The sequence below is a fragment of the Tyto alba genome, unplaced genomic scaffold (genome assembly GCF_018691265.1).
Source record: "Tyto alba isolate M040663 unplaced genomic scaffold, T.alba_DEE_v4.0 Super-Scaffold_38, whole genome shotgun sequence".
Classification (NCBI taxonomy): domain Eukaryota; kingdom Metazoa; phylum Chordata; class Aves; order Strigiformes; family Tytonidae; genus Tyto; species Tyto alba.
Genome location: NW_024881313.1, coordinates 39,945,786 through 39,968,003, shown reverse-complemented (window position 1 = coordinate 39,968,003; position 22,218 = coordinate 39,945,786). Strand labels below are relative to the sequence as shown.

Sequence of the window (22,218 nt, the reverse complement as noted above, 5' to 3'; positions counted from 1 at the left end):
CACTACTAGCATGACTGACACGTCAATCGGCAACGTAGAGGAGTTACACAACTGTGTCATCTGAGAGCAAAATTAGTTCAGCAAAGGGTGGTTGTTTTTAGGATTGGTGAGGGAATTAAAATATTAAAAGAAACCAGCTTGAATTTTCAGGAGGAGGTTTCAGCAACACACAAAAAATCCACAAAAATTCTTTTTTGGCAACATGAAAGGGATGTGTTCAGCCTAAAAAGAATTGTTTTGGTAAGGTTCAGAGTGATCTAATGTGGGAGAGTGGGTTTCTTTAAGTCAATTTTACATTAAATGTGCCATTTCAATATAAAAATATTTGAATTTTAAATTAAGAAAAAAAGAGAAGAAGAGGTTGATAGTATTTACAAGATTTACAAGACAAAACATTTGATTTTGGAAATGAAAGACAAAGGAAAGGGCTTTTATGTCAAAATAATAAGTGTAGTAGTAGTAGTAGTAGTAGTAGTAGTAGTAGTAGTAGTAGTAGTAGTAGTAATAACAACAACAACAACAACAACAATAATAATAATAATAATGATAATAATAATTATAATGATAATAATAATATTGCCTCGGGTTTTTTTTTCTTATTTTAAGCTGTTTAACAAATTAAATACAGAAGTGTTTCACTTTTCCTGGGCACTTTCCAACATATCATAGCTACCAAATGTATTATCTGTCAACTAATTTTCCCTGTCTTATTTGAGACCTTCCATCTTAAGACGATCATATTGCAAGGGACACGAGTACAATGCTGCCCCATAATTATGTGTGGAATAGCAGAACCCACCTGTCCCCATGCATGTGGGTTTAGATATAGACCTTCTTCTTTCTTAGCACCCACTTACCAGGAGGTTTGAGGACCTGAAGCCCCTGGGAAGTGTTGCAATGTGGTCCACAAGTTGTATCCCTGGGGTTCTTCTCTTCTCCATCAAAGACCCAACCCATGAGCCAGTGTCTACTTCAAGCAGACAGCACAGGCAACGTCTGACCTCTCCTACACCCCAGGATTTAACAGAGGGTATTTTTTAAGTTTTATAATTTCTTCCACGGTTGCTAACATCTGAACAAACATCTGCTGGTGAGGCTGGTGAAGGGGGGAGTTGCAGAGAAGGCGGGAAGCCAGACGTCAATAAATGGTTGGAGAATCCAAAACCATGTTGCTACAGGGAGAACAGTCAGTCTACAAAGTGTTTTATATTTCTGGTGCTGGCCGTTGCCAGAAGCCTTCTCAGTTCTCCAAAGCGGCTGTGTCATTCTCCTGTCGAGGCTCTGGAATTTCCCTTTTCACTCCAGAAAGTTGTGGCAACACGTTCCCCATCCAAGAAAGGGAGCTATCAATTTATAGTCTACTACCAGAGTTGGAAAAGCAGAGTGATTGAAAAGCACATTGCTCCTTAAACCCGAGGAGGTGTTTACAAGAAAACAAGAAGCAAGGGGATGTGAATCCCTGCCAGGGGACTGCCACTCTGTGCTCCAGCTCAGGCTGAGGATGAAGAGCAACAGCACCAAAGGTGAGGCTGCGCTGAGTCGCCACATGCTTGGACAAGCTTCCTGCAAAGTGCAAAGCTGAACCTGTGCCCTGGAGACTTACCAGGCTGTGGTTCCTCACTCAATGAGGATTCAGAGCACAATAGCAGATTTAGTCGGAGGTACTGAGGTTCAGGATTGTGTTGTGTTTCTTTCCTTGGGGTAGGAACCTCATGAGTTCCCCAAATCCAGTTCTCAATCTCCCCATAGTCCTTCACACCCTTTTCTCCCATCCATCATCTACTTCAGCTCTCCCCCTCTCCAGTTCTGTTGCCAACTGAAAACATCCCATGGAATGACTCTGAGATCCAAACAATTGCTTCCTAACCCCAAACCAGATACTGCTCCTTCACACAAGGCTTTTGTATCCACTTCTCAAGGGACCAGGTGAATCAAAAGCCACAACATGGAAGACCTCATCCAGGCTTATTCCAAAATGAAGTAGATACCTGGAAGCTGTAACGTCTGGTGAAGTTATAGTAGGATCAGTGATGATATACTGCTTTAATTTTTCAGTTCTTGGGAAACCTAAATAAAAGAAAAAATCAAGGTAACCATCTTTGGGTGGAAAAGAGTGCAGACTGGAGAAAAAATTATATTTCCTTATGTAGCAGAACCCTCTTCATGACCTTGACAAAGACTGCCTCATTTTCCTCATCTTGAAAGACATCTTTTTAATGAAAGGCTTCACCAATTCAGCTGAAAATAATGGTTATTTCCTATTTTCACTTCACTTTCATTAACAGTATAGTTATGTATTGTAAAAGGTCAACAGTTCAGTTCTCTACCTGACTCCCAAACAATATATTTTCTGCCATTTCAAAATGACCTGTCATTTCAGTCCAACTTGAAACAATTTTTCTTCTGAAAACATTGAGTACCAAACATAAAACTGAAAACAGCATATCAGTAGAGTTTTATGGGTTTGTTTCTATTCTGAAATATATTCACTATATTTTATCTGTTCCCCATGAAGACCAGGTGGGGCATCTTGTACTGTCATGTGTCACAGCCCATATACTAGTCAACTGTCTGTGTGCTGTACTGTACCTTACCTCCCATGAGACCATGAGCTGAGTAGAAATAATGAGGAGAGTCCTTAGGGCAACCCTGGGAGCTGAATATAGATGTACCAAAAGGCTTTCAGAAAGCAGAGTTGATGAGAGATCAGGAGTGACTATCAAACACCAGTAAGGGATGGAGCTGTATGAGACGACCACGTGTTAAGGTTTGCCCATGGACAGCGGAGGAGTTTATGTACATCATAATTACTCTGCACAGAAAGTGATGGGAGGGGGGGATGATGGGTTTGATGTGTATTAATAGGTTTAAAAAGGTCTTAGTGGAAAAAAACCTATGCTTGTGAAATACAAATGTAACCTCAACACACTGATACTGATCTTGATGGCCTTCCGGGCCTCTTTCCATCTGCTGTATTTCTGCCTCTTAAATTGGTCTCCTAAGAGCACAATTAAAAAAAAAAAAAAAAAAAAAAAACAACAAAACAAAACAACAAACCTTCACCTTCTCCAAAAGTAGCCCTGCCATGGCTAAGTGAAAACCTTGCTGTTTGTATTAAGATTCCTCAGAATAGTATGAAACAAGAAGAATATTGTTTATTTTCTGGAGGGGCTCCTTCTTTTCATTGTCGAAATACTTCCCCCCAGATAAACTTTTGACTGCTGGTTAGCAACAGTTTTATTAATAGGACTTATTTCAGACTTAGTTATGTCTGACTTATCATGCACAGAGTTGTGTGCTTGATTGAGATACTGTGGGTTTATTAAAAAATTCCCTGAGATTTGAAGCTATGAATGACATTAACAAAGCCAAGAGGTGCACGCATCCCTCCTGGTGTCTCTGGGACAAAAACAGCTCAATGATATTGTTTAAGAAAAGACAGTAGTTATTGGGGCTACAGTCGATGTCACCAGTGACCTTGTGATGACCCCCTGAAGTCAAGATTGCTAAAACAGTAGAGAGACTGACGTAACACTTCCCATTTGTTATGGAAAGGATTTAATTCAGACATCTGATGTCTTCAAAGAACATGTAGCACGGACACACATCAGGGCAGGAGACGAGTGGAGAGAGATCGGCTGTCAGCAGCTCTGTCTCTCAGTTGGATTTGTACCAAATGCCACCACTGTGAGCCTCGGTGCTGTGGATTCTTGTCCCTCATAGGAAGGTCCTTGCTTTAAAACCTCAGTTGCCAACAGAAAAAATGCCAGGGGAAACTCAATTATTCTGAAGTGCCAGTATATTTAGACAAACAAACAAATAAACAAAACCCTAAGGGAAATCATCCTAGTCTACTTGCAAGAAACTGGAGAATCTAAAGCCATATCTGGAAAAGCAGTTTCACATTAAGCCTGTGAGTAAGTTTTGCAGCCTCCAGCTTTGGGTGCTGAGGTCTGCTCTGCTTCCCGAGCTCAGTGAAGTGTGGAGTGATGCTGGTGTGTGGTGATGTGAGTGCCTGGGGGCTTCCACTCCCTTAGATGCTCACTGCAGTAGAGCAGCAGAAGTAGATTTGACTCAGAGCACGGGTGTGGGGTCACTGCCTGTGGTTGCAATGGATTTGGACACCTCTGCCCACTGCTTGCCTTAGCCTGACCCCATTTTTACAGCCTGTCCTCTGGACCCCTCCTGACTGGGTTCTCTGGGGCAGCAACTCTGTTGTCCTCACAGTCAGCTCCACCTTGCTCTTGCTCCAAGATGGCTTTAGCTTTGTGTGCTCCACACCATTCTGAGTGAGAGGGGAGGGAAAACAAAACCCCAACCGTCTTCAGTCTAAACATAACCCAGGGTTTGTTCCATCCATCTTCAACGATACCTTGTGGCTGGGTAAATGATGACTTGCCTTTCCTTACAACTCCACCGTGGTATGTGCTGAGAGGGGAGAAAATAGCAGCAGCTGCCGCCACCCACACATCTCTGCAGCTTTTCTGAGAGGAAGCCGTGCCTGGGTGGTAGGTTTGGTCAAACTATCTGCCACTGCCTGGCCAGCCATCACATATGGTCCTCCAGCTCTGGCTGGTATTTTTATAGGAGCCCTGATTAGTGGTGAGGCACGCTCAGCCCTTCAGCTCAAACCTTCCCTTTGATCCAGCTGTGGGAATTTGCAGTCATCCTTTTCATTCTGGCTCAGTTTCTCCTGGTCTACAGTCTGCCAAAGGGCTAGGTCCTTCTGAGTGGGGCTCACCAGATCAGAAAAGGACGTTTACATGTGTGTTAGTTGCCCACACTCTTTAACGTCATTGTAGAACTGATTGAACCACTCAGTGAAGAGAAGAGCATAACTCATCTTCTTCCTATGTATAGACCTAAATCAAGTCAAGTCACACCCTAGAAGTGCCCATTCCCCTCTACTTGTATAAAGCAAATGTAGGGTCACTGACATTTCTGAATTTCTATATCTAAATGTAGCTGAGATGGATTCTTCCCCAGGAGCCATCCATCATAGCGATTTAAATATGAGTTGCCAGCAGCTCTGGCCTTATTTCACCCACACTGGCTATTGATGCCTGAATAAACTCAATATGCAATTATCTTCAGTCAAATTCTCAAAGCTTGATATAATTAGACACATTGGGCATAAGGTTGCTGCTGACAATGCACCTGTATAAATGTGTTCTCCTATGGGTATTTGTTTCTAATTAAACAAAGGCATGTGGATTTGGGATAAGACTCAATCTACATGATTGTAATCTTCATGACATAGATGTGTTTGGACCCCTCCATGTATTAGAAAAGGGAAGAGCATTGCTATTCTTTTAGGGGCTCCTTACTTGCATTCCTTAAATGCTTCCTTCCAGACAGCCTCCTGGCTGCCACTTAGGCAACTATTTTATTAATTGGATTTCATTCAAGCTAAATTATGTCTGAGAATTGCCAACAAAGTGGTTATCCCCTGACTGAGCTAGTTCAGATAAGGATTGAGCCACACAGACACAAAAATAGTGGCCTGATTTTCAACAATTGCAGGATTAGTGTCGAGTCCCACCTTCCAAATCCACCAGAGTTGTTCTGGTTCTTCGTCCTCCTAAGCCAGAAGATGCTCAGAGACACTATGGTGGGGACAGATAGGCAGGACACTGATAGGAAATAAGAGGTTGGAGCTGCCTGTATCTGCCCTGTAGACCCTCATATTGTCCTGTGAATGTTAGAGCTCCTTGTGCTGCTTGGGGTATCTGAGACAAAAAAAGCATCTAGGAGCTCTCCAGAGAGACCTAGGTGGAATAAAGATGCTGGTGTTGTCATGCTCTGCCATGTCACAGACAGCCTGGCTGGACGGCTGGGGAGTTACAACAGCTCCACCATTTAATATTATGAAAATCCCAAGTAGGTGACGAAGGGATGTGTCACATTGCGTTTCACCTTGAATCAAGGAAACGGCAAGCTTGCGTTTGAGATTCTCACTATAATTTTCTTCCACTTGGCTGCTTTGCCAACAATGAGAGGTGGTCAGCTTCATAAGGAAAATCTGACCCAAAAAGTGTGGGCTTGTACATATGTTGGGGAGGGGGAAAAGGTCATACATATCCACAGAAGAATGCTTCCAAAGATGTGTATTCATGTACTGTTAGATTTGTCCCAAGCATGCTTAGCATGTACGCATTTGCATGTTCATGCATACTAAAATATGGTTTCTCTTTATTTATGTATTCACCATGAAGGCGATCTGCCAGTCTTCCTGCACTGCAGGAATGTCCCCATCAGCAGAGACACCCACCCTGTTGGTTTTCTGCGAGAAGGAGGTGTAAATTCTGATGTAAATTCACATTGCTGATCTGTGCTTGTTCATTCAGAAGCTTGGACCTCACATCCTGACACTGTGTTTCCTTCTTTTGCCTTTGATCTCAGAAGCAGCCTGTGGGAATCTTGGAGCATTTTTAGAGTCTAGAGCTGCTAGAGGGCAGTGCCATGTAAAAATAGGGAGCGGGACAACCCTAAAAATTAAGAAACATGAGGAAATATGAAGTGAGGGTAGATTTGGATTAGATAGTAGGAAAAAAATCTTTGCTGTGAAGGTGGTGAGACACTAGAACAGGTTGCTTAGAGAAGCTGTGGTTTCCCCCTCCCTGGAAGGGTTCAAGACCAGGTTGGACAGGGCTTTGAGCAACCTGGTCTAGTTGAAGATATCCCTGTCCATGGTAGGGGGGTTGGGACTGGATGATCTTTAAGGTCTCTTCCAACCTAAACCATTTTTTTGATTCCATGGCTCTACGATTCTGTGATGAGAAAAAAAAAAGAGATGGCAGGATCAGAGCAAGGTCCAGAGAGTTGTCCAATATAGTACAGCAGTGGTTATTAAAGGATGCTTTAGGAAAAGGTACAAGACCTGGTCAAAACTTCCCAGAAACACTCTCCTAAATCTCCAGCAGAGACTTCTTAAGCTAAGTATTTCTGCACATTTTGTATTGTACAGAAATGGATTTCTTTTCCAGGAAATGGTCCCATGACCGTTACACACATGTAGACTGTGAGCATTCACATTATCCCATGACTAGCTTTCCACAATTCAGCTGTAAGAGCAAAGAACTACTTCCTTCACTTTCCTCTGACTCCGATTCACAGCAGCTTCACTTGATACCCCATAGTTTTTCTTCTGGGAAAGACCATGGAGTGTAGATACCTATCTCTCCACATATAAAACCTTTTCAGTGAAGTAGCCTGGGATTTACTATGGCACTACCATAATTATGGCTGGAGGGGGACATCATCCTCCCTCTGGGGAGTCATTTGGGATAGGGAAAAAAAGACTATAGCATGAACACAGCAGCAGCAGAATAATGGAAAAAGGGCATCTGTAAGCATGTGGTGGGGGCAGAGGTCCTAAAGGCGGGACTGGTTGATAATGGAAGACAGAGGAACAAAGAAGAACAATCTACAGGCTCTATAAAATAATTTTCTTGGATTTATGAGTCAGTCTCTTTCATGGACCTCACAAACATCCAGAACCATAACACAGAGACTAACACAGTCTTCTTTGCTTCAGTTTTCCGTTTTTATCTGGCTTTTGTTCTTTGTCTTTTCCAGGTTGAGTTCACCCCTGATCAGATTGAAGGTGAGGAAGACGTGTTTCTCTTCTGTACATAGTAAATACCATCACTAGGAGGTGCTGGCAAGTGCTGGGGTGAACACGGATGTGATATTGGTGCTCTGTTGAGAAGGCTGTGCTTTAATTCATAGCTTTGCTCCTGCTCCATCCCTCCTCCAAATCCTCTGTTGAGTTGATCAAGAGAAAAGGGGGAAAGTCATGCACTATGTAGATTAGGTTCTTATTTCATTAAAGAAAACATCATCTTCTCTGCCAATGAGGCAATACCAAAAAAGAAAAAAAAACCACCAACACTCCCTCCCCTAATCCTTAGACCAAATATGTAGTCTTTCTTTAAGAAAACTCAGTAGCAATCTATCAGTCCTCACAAGAGAAAGCCTCCCAAATCTGCTTTTAAGAACTTTTCCCTGTATTCAATCAGAATTTAATGTGCTACAGTTTTATGACAGCTGTCCAGAAACCAGCGAATAATGACAACGATGGCATTTTTTTTCTTTCACAGCACAGTATCAGCATTAGTTTCTGAAACCCTTGTCCCAGCCCAAGAAATTGATACTGAAACCTCACGTATGAAGTTCTGGGAACACTACCACTGCAGCTGTCCCCTTTTTCCTCAGCTACCATCCTGATTTTTACTTAAAGGGGTAATTCATAGATGAAGGCAAACATCTGGCAGAATTATGCTTTGGTCTCTAAACACTTGGCAGAACTTGGTAGATCCTGTGAAAGATGCTATCAGAAAATGAGTTAATTAGATGAAAAGAAATCACAGAGTAACCAGACAGGCTGATTCAGACAAGAGAGATACAGAAGGAAGGATTTCCTGATCTGGAACCAAATGCAATAATGCCTTAGTGATTGAGGCTTTGCCATAGACTTCCAACATAACCTTGGGATTTTCAAGCCCCCCTTAAAGGTTTTAGTTTCTATTTTCTAACAACAGGTCAAGAGTAACCTATGATTGGAGGCAACTGCTAATCTCTGGGTACCTACCCATTTTCCAGTCCCAAAGTCATGAGAGAACCATACAAGGGTCACAATTCTGAGCATCAAACCTTTGAATTATTACAGCAGCACACAACAGCTGCATCTCTCATCAGTTTATGTTTTGGGCATTGGTCAGGACCCACCTAGTTTCTATGCCTTATCGTCTCTCTCCCTGAGGAGAACTCGATCTAGAGGCTATATCAGAGAATGGGAAAAGAAAAGCCCTATTCTGAAAAAAAAATGGGAAGCTTGTCTGGCCATTAGCCCATGGGAATAGCTGGGAAATGGCAAATTTGCAGCAACTTCAGGGCTTCTACAAAAGATATCAGGTCTAGATGCACACCATCCCTAGAAACAGAAAGTTGCATCTTCTTTCTTTACAGCGGCCTCTGTTCCCTTTTGGTCTAGCTGTACTCACTGTATACACAGCAAAAAGCTGGGAAACCAGGACTTGTGAATAGGATGTCCTTGAAATATCAAAGGGAAAGCCATGGGGCAGGAAGCAGATAAAATCTGTGTGACAAAGGCTATGAGAGCTCCACATCAGCTGCAGCAGCATAACAGAGTTATACTGTGTGCTAACACTGGGGAGAAACACTAAATGCACGTAAGGTTAATCCCGCAGTTGGTCCATAGGTTCTGCCGTGAGTTGCTGAAAGGAGTGCCTGATGGCCTGAACATCACCTGGGGACTGACCACGGCTCATCACTCAGCTCCTCAGTTCCATTCCTCCTCGCCTCTTGTAGTATTATTGTTTTGTTTTGTTTTGTTTTGTTTTTTTTTTTTTTTTTTAGTCTCTTCTCCTTCACCTGACCTTTAAAAGATTCTTAGGTTCATAGGTGAACAGGCAGACAGATTGATAGTTGCTAGATAGATATTTACTCCTAGGTACAGCTGAGATGCTTCAGATGTAGAATTATATCTACAGCATAGTCTACAGTTGTCCCTGGATTGTCCCTGGCATGCGTTGTCATCTATATTAGTTTGCACATGTCAAAAACTTGTTAAGAAGTGTGCTGCCAGTTTAAGAAAGTGGACAATCAGTATTTCAGTTCTTGGGACTGTTTTATTTTGTGTTAAAAGCACCGATAAGAAAGCAAGCACCACTTGATATGATTTATAATTGTTATACTGACTGTTGGCATGACTTGAGACTCACAGGAGCTCTAGAATGCGTCTTTTTTATTTGTTTTCTCCTTCCCATTCTCTCCTCACTCTCTGAAACTTCCAAGATTGCCAGCTCTCCCTTTCTTCTGGGTTTCAGTTACACTTGCTTTGTTCTGGGTTCATTTTCAGCTCTGTGCTGCACTGTTAATTTTGTCAAATTTCCTCTTTCAAGAAGCCATCAAGAGGTCAAGGTCACCTGTCATACCTTTATACATGTTTATTAAAATATAGACCTCTAATGTATAATAATCCCCCCCACCCCCCTTTCTCTTTTTGTTGACCAGATGAAGACCTAGGTGTCTCAGTGAGAGTAGGTGCTTTCCCATTTGTCAGTTGAAACTAAATCAATAATAGGAAGTCTATCTTATGTGTTAGATATTAATGGCTGTTAGTCTGTCACCATTGACCCCAACTGGTTTTCTGGAAGCTGATTCTGAATTGAGGTAGTGGAGGAGAAACAGACAATGCAGCATCTCAGGGTATTTTCCAGGTCTATCTTCTAGGATACTCTGAACCTCTTCCTCTTGCTAGGGAAAAGACCTTGCTGCACCAGGTTTACTCTCCTGCAAGGATTCATTATTATGTTAGCCCCCAAAATGTTACTCTTTGAAGGAGAAGAACTGTCTGTGGGTGAAGTCATGTGTAACACACCCATCGTTATATGTCCTCCTGCCTCAGCTGCGAGTGAAATTCATTACTTGTGGCAATGTGTATTTATGAAACTGGATTCCTTGCCTCTTCAGACTCCTAAATTGCTGAAAAAAGAAGAATATGAGCTATTCAATATGAGAATATAAGTAGCAATTAGGCATATGAAAATATACACTGTTTCTGCCAGTGGTTTAATGGCTAGTCGGAGGACAAAGGAGACCATAGCCATGCTGGTTTCATTGCTTTGATGGAAACTTGAATTAAGCCAGCAAATGCAAACAAACAACAACAAAAAAAGAAATCTGCCTCTGTATATTGACAAAATGGGATTTCCAAACCCACAGGCCAATGCTCTGGTGAGAGGCGGTTACATTTGATTTTAAATTAAAAAAAAAAAAAAAAAAAAGTGAGCTGCCAGTAACTATGATGAATTGTGAACCTTTCAGAAATGGTGCGAAGGGTGCTCAGGTAGTTGGTCTCGGGGAATAGGTAAGAGGCAGGTGGATGAGCAGCTCAGGGAGGTAGGTGTATTTCTCATCCATCTCAGCTGCTGAGACCCCCAGGAGAGGATGGAGCTAGGAGTGGGGCTCTGGCCCCCTTCCACTCTCAGCAAGGAGCCCATGAAAATCCACTATTGCCCTCTGCTGGAATGAGGGCTGCCAATGGGGCCTGGGCTCCGGCTGGTGACGGAGGCAAAGATCCAGGAGAGTCAGGGAGAGAAAGAGAGAGCAAAAAGGAGAATGCAAAGAAAACAAGAAGAATATTAATTAGTCCAAAATGAGAAAATGCGTCATTGTTTGAAAGTGTTGGATGAAGAAGGAAATGAGTAAGGTATGAATGAAATGATAAAAACAAAAAGGGAGGGAGAAAGGAGGGGAGGCAAACCCAGCAACACTAGAAGGAGGAAGGAGAGAGAGAAATAAGCAAAGGAGAAGAGAGAAAAAAAAGAGGGATGCCAAATGATGTTGGGGAGAAGGAATTGAGAAGAAAAGGATGGAGAAAATCTGGCATGCAGGGTGTATGGCTGAGTGGTTGAATGAGTCAGGAAGTGGGGGAAAAAAAAGACAGCCTCACTGTCTTTGGGGAGTGGGAGGGAAACATACAGAGAAAAGCAACAACAGGACAAGGGGCAGATTTATGGATTCACAGCTTTAAAGCCAAAGGGATATTTGTGATCACTCGTAGACCGTGGTCTATGCAGTGTGCTCAGTAAACACAAATAGGATAAGTCCTATTACTGTTGCTTGCACCCTGAGATGTTCCTCCGTCTCTGAAATGTGTCTGAAACTCCAGCAGGGAGATATGAACCTGATTAATTAGTGTGTCTGGGGAAGTCTACCCTGGGATCCTGCATGGACCCCATTAATCAGAATCATAGAATCATTTAGATTGGGAAAGATCTGTAAGATCATCGAGTCAAACTGTTAACCTAACACTGCCAAGTCCGCCACTAAACCATGTCCCTAAAGACCATGTCTGCATGTAATTAGTAGTAGAAGTGGGTTTCACTCCCGTGGGAATGATCTTTTCAAGATATGGCTGCTCGTAGTGGTAAGGGACTCCCTCTTCATCCAGAAGTAAAGAAAAAACGTGAGGATATATGTAGTGGAGGAAAGCTGTCTGTCTTGTAAGGGGAAGGGATCTGCATAGATGCACAAGGGAAAGTAGGCAGCTGTGAAACCACTGGAGGGAATGGTTTCATCTCCACACATGACATCTGGCCTGCTGTTGGTAGCTGATGGCATGCCAAACCTTACTTCTCCAGATGCAATTGAGCTGGGTGCTAGAAAAAAGAAAAATCAGAGGGTTCTTCTAGATGTGCTCCTTGACACTGTTAAATACAACAGCTGATCAATTGTAAGGTTTTCCATATGCCTTTGGTATCTCCACCAATAGACTGCTTGTTGTGTGATGATTCCAGTAGGTTATCGTGGCATATCTTGGTACCTGCTACTCAGAGGGTTGTCTTAGCGCTCTCTCTATAGTGTTGAATACAATATCCAGTTAACTAATGGGCAGAACTGCTGTTGAATTCTGTGCCATCCTGAGTGCTCCCGATGAGCTGGAAAGCTCTCAAGGTCAACCATTTCTAAAAGGTTTTCTGCACTTCCCTATGTTAGCTGTGACAGAAATACCACGAGAAGAGCATTTGACCTTTCTGATTCCATTCCCTGACTGAACTGAAAACTGCAGGGGAGGAGGAACACAAACATTGCAGATAACAGCAACAATGAAGCTCATCAAACTTGTTCCCAAACTGCAAAATAAAAGGGTCAGGCAAAGTTAGCTAGGGGGAAGGTCTAGGCTTGCTTTGACTTTATCTGAGGGAGTGTGACTTGCATTTGTTTTTACATTTTTGTCTTGCAGAATTTAAGGAAGCATTCTCACTCTTCGACCGGACTCCTAAATCTGAGATGAAAATCACATATGCACAATGTGGAGATGTCCTGAGAGCTTTGGGGCAGAATCCAACTCAGGCTGAGGTCATGAAAGTGCTTGGCAGACCCAAACCAGAAGGTGGGTGTTCTCTGTGCTTGTTTTGAAAAAAGATCACTCCAAGAATTACTCGTGAAGCAGATGAGGACTCCATTTTCTGATGGAAAGATTAATTGTGAAAGAACAAAGGATATGGAACAGCCTCTACAAATCACTAACAGAAAAGTAAACGAGGAAAAAAGTGATCTTGCAGTCAATATAATTGTCTCAGATTTAGGAAAATGAGTTAATTTAATGGCCCTGTGCGTCAGTGTGTTTTACAATGACAAGTTTTTGTTTTTTAAAATTGCTTTGATGACAAGCATTCACATGTGTTTACTAAAAATGCAGACATTTTGAAGACATCCAAAGAAACAAAGGGATAGACTGATTGTGAAGGCACAGATTGTTCTACAAAAGTCTGTGTTAGAAGGTCTGTAACGATTGCAGTCATATCTCCCTCCAGTATTCACCGTACACTGGAGATCTCTTCAGAACAAAGGAAATTTCTCTCAGACTGTATATACATGCAGACATTTTCTAGATTACTTCTCTGTCTTTTCTTTCCACTGAAGAGGAACTGAGAATGAATGCCTTGTTCAACAACTAGGAGATGTGAGGATATGGCAAGGTAGGACAAGGAGTCATATGGGAACAAAATGCTCTCTAATGCATTTGAAAGGCAAAGGATCAGGGAAATGGGACAGACAGACCTGGTCCTGCCTATTTGCTCTGAAGCTCCTTTCGCAGTACGACTTTAAACATCTCTGCATTATGGGGCTGCAAAGAAAAGCTGATTTTGTATTAGGAATGAGCTTCTCCTACTGTCTTTTGCTCAATTTCATACTTTTCTGTCTCATGAAACAGCCTTGGGAGCCTAAGTATATTTTTTCCTTGGTGTTTATTTTATGTCAGATACAAGGACATACCTACCTTTCTCTCTCTCTCTCTCTCTCTCTCTCTATCTATCTATCTATCTATCTCTCTATCTCTCTATTAAAAACTCATATTTCTTTCTTTGCTAGACCTCTTTCCCACTCTGACTATCCATTCTTCCATCTACATTTGTGATATTTTTATGCTCTTCTCTCCCCTTTAGCTGGCATTTATTACCACAGTTCTTCTACCCTCATCACCTACCCATGGTGGATGCCCCATGGTTAGGCCTCTTCTCTCCCAGAATCCACCAAAACTTTCATTTCCATCTGTGTTTTTGTAGAAATGAACTCCAAGATGATCGACTTTGAGACCTTCCTGCCCATGCTCCAGCATATTGCCAAGACAAAAGACACGGGCACCTATGAGGACTTTGTGGAGGGTCTGCGCGTGTTCGACAAGGAGGGAAATGGAACTGTGATGGGGGCTGAACTCCGCCACGTTTTAGCTACATTGGGTAAGGGGAAACTTTCTTCCTGCAGTTTCATCACTGAGGTCTTTCCCATACAGCTTGTATCATTAAGGGTAGTCTTTATAGAGAAAATGACTTGGAAGACTTCAGCTATTATAAAGACTTTAAAAAGTTCTTTAATAATGAAGCTAAGAATCACTGGCCTACATACAGATCCAATATTTATCTTTCCTCCTTCCATCCTTCCTTTCTTCTTTGTTCTAGTGTTTTATTTCTCCAGTAAATATTCTATTTCTATCACCATGAAGTTATCCAAAAATAGGAAACCCCATCTATTCCTTCAATATTTGTCTCAATTTTTCTGCACCCTGAAGAAAAGTTTCAAGAGGAAACACTTCTTTATCAGTCATCTGTTTAGCAGAAATTTCTCTGAAAAGTAAAGCCCCTGTTTTTAAAGGAGGGATCAATAATTGTCTATCCTCTCAATTTTTTTCACAGAGAGTGATGACAGCAGAACGAGGGCAGGACAGAAAGTTTGGATATATATTAATGACAGGTTTCCTATTTGGATTAGAAGGCACTGACATGTTATAATCTGAATCCATTAAGCATTTCTCAAGATCAGATTTTTCCAGTAGTGTTTGTCCACTATTTTTTAAAAAAGGATGAACCTTTACAAAAGAGATTTGGTTTAAACCAAAGGGGTTCCAATGATAGGTTTTGACCTGGGATATCAACACAAGAAGCCAAACTTTTTCTACCCAGGGCTTTTCATTCAATGTCATATCTGTGTCTATTTATGACACATGGAATAAGAAAAGAAAGCAATACTAGTTTCCTTTTTATCACTGATGCTATTGGATTAGCTTGGGGACCAAATTAAGTGATGACAAAAAAAAAAAAATCCAGAGTCAGGACTGGTGCCCTGTCTAACCTTACCTGGGACAAAGAAACCATTGTGGGCAGTTCTGTGAGTCTCATAGTACTACAAGAACTACTTTTGCGTTTACCCTTCTGTTTCCAGTAACCCAGAACAATGTGGCAATGTCTGATTTTCAAGCACTGATAGGAAGTATTTCAATCTTAAAAATTAACAGTTCTCTTTAGAGTGACACCTCTAAATACTGGTCAATTCCTAGGCACAGCCAATTATTCTGTAAATTAGCCTGCTTTTGCATCTCTAAATACTGGTCAAATCCTAGGCACAGCTAATTATTCTGTAAATTAGCATGCTTTTCTGTTCAATTTTCAAAAAATTAGTAGAATTTTCACAGGTTCATGCCATCTGAGGACTTGTCCCTGTGTGCCAGAACTCAGTGATGGAAAAGTGGAACAACATGAACAGCAGGCCACACCCAATACATTTTATTTTATTTTATTTTATTTTATTTTATTTTATTTTATTTTATTTTATTTTATTTTATTTTATTTTATTTTATTTTATTTTATTTTATTTTATTTTATTTTATTTTATTTTATTATTTTAATTTAATTGTATTTTATTTTGGTTTATTTCATTTTATTTTATTTTATTAGAAGAATGAGTATGACAACATGATATCATGTGGGTTTCCATATTCATTCCATATTTATGGTTTTCAGATCAAATTTTCTTAGTTTGCAAGTACAAAAGTAGCTCTCTTAGCAGTTAGTGCCACAAATTAAACTGAAGAGAAAAATCCCCCCCTCTTCCCTCTCACTCTCTTTTGTATTTGGTTCTTTGAATTGTGCTTCGTAAATTCTTAAAAAAGGGCTCAGGTATTGAACAGGTATTCTGCTTTCCACCCAGGTGAGAGGTTGACTGAAGAGGAAGTTGATAAGTTAATGGCTGGTCAGGAAGATGCCAATGGCTGTATCAACTATGAAGGTAGGTATGACCACTGCAGTCTGAGCAGTGCTCATGTGCTTGAGGGATTTGTTGTAATTATCTTGAGAAAGTTTAAATCTGTGGAAGATCTGGAGCAGGATGTATGTTTTTCCAAATTTTAGACCAATTCAAAATCTATAATTTATCTGATATACTCTATCTGTTGAGGGTTACTTGTGTTTTCCATAGCTGAATGGTCATGGCCCTTTCAGGAAGCAGGGTTGTATATTCTTCTTTTGTTTGTCTTTTTGAAAAAAAAATTTACATTGCTTTTTCTACCTGTTCTCACAGTTCCTTGTCTTGGCAAAAAGAGATACGCATCCCTTTCCAGACTTCCTTACAGAAAATCACTAAGTTTTCCTTCAAAGACTCAGCAAAAAAAAATGTTATCTTTAGCATTCTCTCTGGTGTCCTAAGAATCCTACAAGACCTTCCAAAGACCTACCATTTTATTTTATTGCTATTGTAGAAATCTAGAATAAAAAGGTTTGGTCATGAGTACATGGGCCGTGGTTCTCTCCTGCATTTTGCAAGCCTACTGCTTCAGGCTGTTCAATAAAACCACAGTAACCTAGTAGGGATCATGAACATGCACTTTTGTACACAGTTGAGTCCTCCTTATTGTTAGCTGGGGACTGACCATTGTGTCATCTCGGTGATTTAACTGGTCTGTCATATTCACTGAGCCTTTTATGAGTATTTGGGTTGGTGGTCTCCTTTTGTTTACAAATACCAGTGATCTGAGCTCAGGGAAACATTTCTTACAAGTAGCTTATTGGTAGAAGTCTGTAGATTTGGTCAATGGAAATGACTCATGAACTTATGTTGAATTCAGAGAAATTCATAGCATGGGGGCATTATTGGGAAGGAAAAAATATCCCCTTAGTGCAAAATGTATTTTTCCTTTTCCTTTTGAATTTCAAAATTATATATATATGACAAATGTTTTTTTAAATGGAGAAAAAAGGAACCCAAAACATTTTGAAATGAAAGCTTAGTTTGACTTTGAGATACTTTGCTTGTTTGTAAACCTGAGTTCACCAGAGAGATAGAGTCACACTACCTGACTTGGTGACCTGTGGATTCTGGAGGTTCACTCCAGAGGCACCTTCAGTGCCCTCTCACTTAGTACAAATGTGCTGAAGTTTTGACAGCCTTGCAAGATGAAGTCCTAGAGTTTCTCATGGCTGTATACTTTGGAAAGACAGTTCCATATGGCAGCCAGGGGTAAGGGATTAAGCAAGCTATGGATTGACTGAAGTGTGTATTAATTTCCACTGACTACCTAGACTTCTGGCTACACTGCACTGTATGTATATTAAGGACTTACAAAGCATTTAGCACCTGGTATCTGGAATCTTATGTACAAAGTTGTGTGATCTTCACTGCATCAGAGGAAGCAAGAAGAGCGAATTTAAATAACAACCAAGTTAAGACAACAATGATGTTACTGAGTTCAGTAAAAGGGAATTGATAAATGACTCTTCTCTTTCTCTTGTTTCCAGCTTTTGTGAAACATATCATGGCTAACTGAACGCCAGGTGAGTCTCTTCTGTCCTGCTTGCATATCCTATTATTTTGGTTTTGGCATCTGAGATAAGGTTGAAGAATGTATAGGTGACTAGTCAAAGAGAATTAATATTTTCAGCATGCTGTACAAGGAAGTAGGACCAAAATGAGTAAAATGGCATCTTCATCCTATGAAGTGCACAGAAAATCAGTCACCTTTCTGCAATTGTTTAGTAAATCTGGATGCCTTTATTTTAGAAGTCCAACATAATATATTGTAAAAGGATTTGATTTCCCAAGAACAAGTGCTCATTTTTTTGTGATTGACTGGATATTTCAAAGGATGCATATTTTTCATGTCCACTTACAAGGCCCTGCTCCTAGATTTCTCCTTAAAAAAGGCAAGGAGATAGAACTGAGCTGACTAGAGAAAGAATGGGCAAAATATACAGGGAAAAGTAGATAAGAAGTAACACATACTTATGACACTGAACCTACACTAGGAGGATAATTACTGGCCTTCCATAAATCTGGCTCCCAACACCTCCTGGCAAATGGGGTGGTTTTCCAAGAAAATACATGAACTTTGTCTAGCACTTCTGGCTTTATTCAGAAATGTTCTCCAAACCACATTACCATTAACGGTATCTCTGTCTCACCATTGCCAATGAGCTGGACTTTATTTCCAGTATATCCTGATTATCATTTATTTTTGTATTCCTGGAAAAGGTGCCCGCTGACACTCACCATTATTTATCTCTGTTCAGCTCTTGGGGAAGGTCTGACCTGAGAGTTAACCAACTCGATCTATTCTGCAAAGTATTTGATAAACTGGGAAAAGCAGTGGCTTCTTTCAGATTTGTTCTGGTTGGTTTGGGTTTGTTGTTTTTTCTGCTCTGGTTTATTTTTCTACTTTGTCTTGACCAGGCCTGGCTTTGTTTTGCATTTGGAGCTGACATTATCCCATGCCCACTGAGACCTGTCTGTTGTGTGGTGACTTTTGATTATGTTTACTGGCACCCCAGGAAGGGAGTTAAGCAAGAGTCACGTCCAGGTTTTGGGGACTTTTGTTCCAAGACTTAATTGAACAAAATGTAAACTGGCCAAAAAAAAGATGACTGGGTTTCTTTCCTTATTACGGTCCAGTTTTCTTTCTTAAAGGCATTTATCTTCTCTGGACACACACTCAGTTTTCCAACACTGGCTCCCTGTTTTGGATTCCAAAGATTTGGATTGGCCCACGGCGACAGTGGGTAATCGCACAGCTAGTGTGATCCTTACTTGTTACTTAGAGATGTTTCAATCCTTAATCTTACCCTAAACCCACTGCTGTGGGAAATTCCCATTCCAATGGCAAAAGTCATTCTAGTCACCTAAAGCAACGTCAGCCACCGAAGAAGACAAATGATCAGTGGTGGGCTGTAAAGCTTGCACAGGGCTGGGAGATGCAGCGTAGGGGCCAGCAAGAGTGTCTTTGCTGTGGTGGTTTTGGAAAGGTTGCTGAGAGCTCCTGACTCACAGATGACCAATGTGCCACTGATTTGCCAATGAACCATGATTGGCATCATTCAGTGGTGACATCTTCCACTCCCTGTTGTTGCTATTGGAAGGTTTAGGGAAAGACAAATGCAGTCTTTGCCCCTAAAAGGGTGATGGCCCTTTGCCATAGAGCATATAACAAACAAATCCCAAAACACTGGATTTGCACTCAGAGGGAATCTGGATCTGAGTCCAAAAATAAAATAGTGCTCTTGTTACTTGCCCATTCCCATATGCTGGAGGAAAGATAGAGTTGTATCCCAATGTGAGAGCAGAACCGTGTCTTTCCTTTTCTTGTTCTTTATTTTCTGAGCACAGTTGTTATGACTACTCTGTATTGACTTTTCTTGCATACAGCCCCTCCACTGGCTTGTCCCTAGGTGCTGCATGCTATTTATAACACAGAGTAATCAATTAGATCTTCAATTAGTGACCCTTCCACTGTTTTTTTTCAGCTCATCCAGGTCGAGCGTTCTGCAGGGTTATAGCCAGCTAGTCTTCCTTCACAGTAGGCATTGCTGTAGAGAACACTCCCAGATTGGCTGCACATGTACTCTTTCCACTGTTCATCAGGAAAGACACGGGAAGCAGAATGCATTAAGCTTTCTCACATAGCTGGAAAGCGCTATACCCTACTTGTGGTTCAGTGATCGCTGCAGTGTGGAGCAGGGCTGTGGGATATGTGCAGTGGACTACATGGACCCCCTGTGAAGGCAATGCACACAACTCTCCCCTTGCCATGTGACTGAATGTGTCTGAACAGAGTCAACCTTATCTCATGCCTTGTCTCTTGGGTGCATATCTACTCATGGGAGCCAATCAAACAGCCCAAAATACTGGGAATGAACATCTTTGGGAGTAAGTAGGATGTTGTCAGACTTGTTCAGATACCTACTTCTCCAACACTAACCTTGTGTTAGAAACCCACCCTATTTAGCTTTAAATATATAAGTTCAAGTAGTAGAGAAGTACAGCTGGAGGGACAGTCCATAGTGTGTATGCAGAGGCTCAATTTGATGTCCCACCTGTAGGTTCATGGTGTTATTTGAGATGTTCTGGGTGTCTCATATATCCATGTCCTTACAGACGGGGTGCAATGGCTAGTGTTTTCTGGCAGTTGTCAACAAGGCAGGGTACTCTAGGACATCTCAAGTGGCTTTAGGTGCTGAGGTGTGGGGAAGTGAATTGAACCTTGTGGCTTGAACTCGTGTAGCTGTAGGTGAAATCCTAGAATATGACATCAGTATTTCACTGGCTGACGTAGTCTTCCTCAGTTTGCATGAAATCAAGATGCCTACAAGTAAGTGTCTATGTGAAAACAAGATATCTCTGTTTTCAGACCTAAAGGAGGTTTAGTTAGATGGAGCATGTAGAATGATTCATGTCATCCAAAGAGGGGACATGGATGCAGGGAATCCAGCTGCCAACTCTGAGAAGGACAAATCTTCTACAAACACTATGTCATATTTGCCACCTGTAGGGGAATGTTCTGAATGCCTCTGGCCTCTCAAATTGCATCAGATGCTTATGGTTCAGGAACTGAATCCTGCCTGAAATCTAGACTTTAGCTAAGAGAAATCCCCGTGCTCAAATGTTGCAGATTGAAGACTGGTTACAGATAATAGAGGGATAACAGAAGTAGGAGAAACAGTCTAGTGGCTCAGGAATGGGACTGTTTTTCTGGAAAGCTGAGTCTTTGCACTGGCTTCATGTCTGACATGGCTATGTTGCCTCCCCATATCACTGCTTTCCATGTTTTGTCCATCATTTACACACTGAGTGTAAGACTGTGGGGTTGGGACTGACTAAGGATGTTTTGTCCTGTTGTGGGATTGCTCTTTGATGTCAGTTAGCATCTACATAGTGCAGAGACACTCAGCTGCAGCCCTTGCTGCCAATAAGCTGAGTACAGATGCATGAGGACAACTGAGGCTGATTTCTGGTGGCATTGTTTGTTTCTTCTTTCTTCTTCTAATGCTTCAAAATAACTTTATTTTTAGGACAAGATAGGCGCCGAGAACTCCAGATGTTGGCCTTGGATTTCAACGTAATGGAATGTCTTCTCATTTTTCAGCCTGGATTCCCATTACAGAGCTACAAAATGTGCTGTCCTTAAAGTTATTTGGATAAATGTTTATTTGTTTGTTTTCTCTTTCTTCATGGGAAGAGGGTGGCCTCTGTGGAGATTCAATACACTTAGAAAACTGAAGAAACTGGAATCTGAAAGATGAATACCTGGGCATTGTCATTTTTTTTTCTGTACACAATATAAACCGCAATACAAAATTGTTAAGTGAGAGGGGAGAAAAAAGGGATGATTTTTTCTCATGACTAAATCAATCAAAAAGTATATTTTTCATGTAGCCATATCCTTCCCTCCCCTCTTCCTTCCAAAACAACTAGATCTTTCTGTTTGTGTTTATTGCATTTGTAAAAAAAAAAAAAAAAATAGATATAAGAGAGTAAGGGAGAAAAGAAACTATAGCAGTTGTATAAAGCTCATGTATACAAGAAACACTCCTAGTCTTCAGAAAAAAACAGTAAAATTAGAATGCCCAGCAACTGCAACAAACACAACCTTGTTCACATGTTTCTGAGCTTTGGAAGATACCACCATCAACATGTAAGAGGTAAGAGAAAACCAAAGCAAAACACAAGTGTACACAGTGTTTGCTAAAATGCATCTCTTCTCCACAAGGATGCTTTCCCATTCTAACCGTCTGACCTGCAAAACAAGTAAAAAGTCTTTCCCAATGCAAACATGAAATTGTTCTAATATACATATCTTGGTCCTGTAGCTTTTAGCAGTAAAACATGGGATTCTTTGTCACCTGGCTTCATCATTGTTTCTGTGTCTGTGTGAGGGAAGGGGAGATAGGAAATAAACGCTGTTGGGAAAAAACTCAGTAGAGGCAAAAGAAAGTTGAGAAGTGTAAAAAAGCACATGGATTAAGTTGGCTCATTTTCTGGGCAATAATAATAATTTAAAAAGAAAGAAAAAAAAAATACATATATATCCTTTGGGGGCAGAAAGAGGAGAAGCTAGAAGCTGATACAGTTTGTCCGGAAATACCA

At 41.1% G+C, this 22,218-nt stretch overlaps 1 protein-coding gene across 2 annotated transcripts in view; it reads left to right on the top strand.

The window, feature by feature from the left end:
* MYL3 (myosin light chain 3) overlaps positions 1-21,247 on the top strand; it is a 37,499-nt gene extending 16,252 nt beyond the window's left edge. For both annotated transcript variants that reach the window (XM_033011450.2, XM_033011459.2), the window contains 6 exons: positions 7,579-7,606; positions 12,773-12,922; positions 14,100-14,273; positions 16,018-16,095; positions 17,601-17,636; positions 21,144-21,247. In XM_033011450.2, the coding sequence (XP_032867341.1) occupies positions 7,579-7,606; positions 12,773-12,922; positions 14,100-14,273; positions 16,018-16,095; positions 17,601-17,629 (459 nt within the window). In that variant the 3' untranslated portion in view covers positions 17,630-17,636; positions 21,144-21,247. The remainder of the gene's footprint in view (positions 1-7,578; positions 7,607-12,772; positions 12,923-14,099; positions 14,274-16,017; positions 16,096-17,600; positions 17,637-21,143) is intronic.
* The last annotated feature ends 971 nt before the right edge of the window (positions 21,248-22,218 follow it).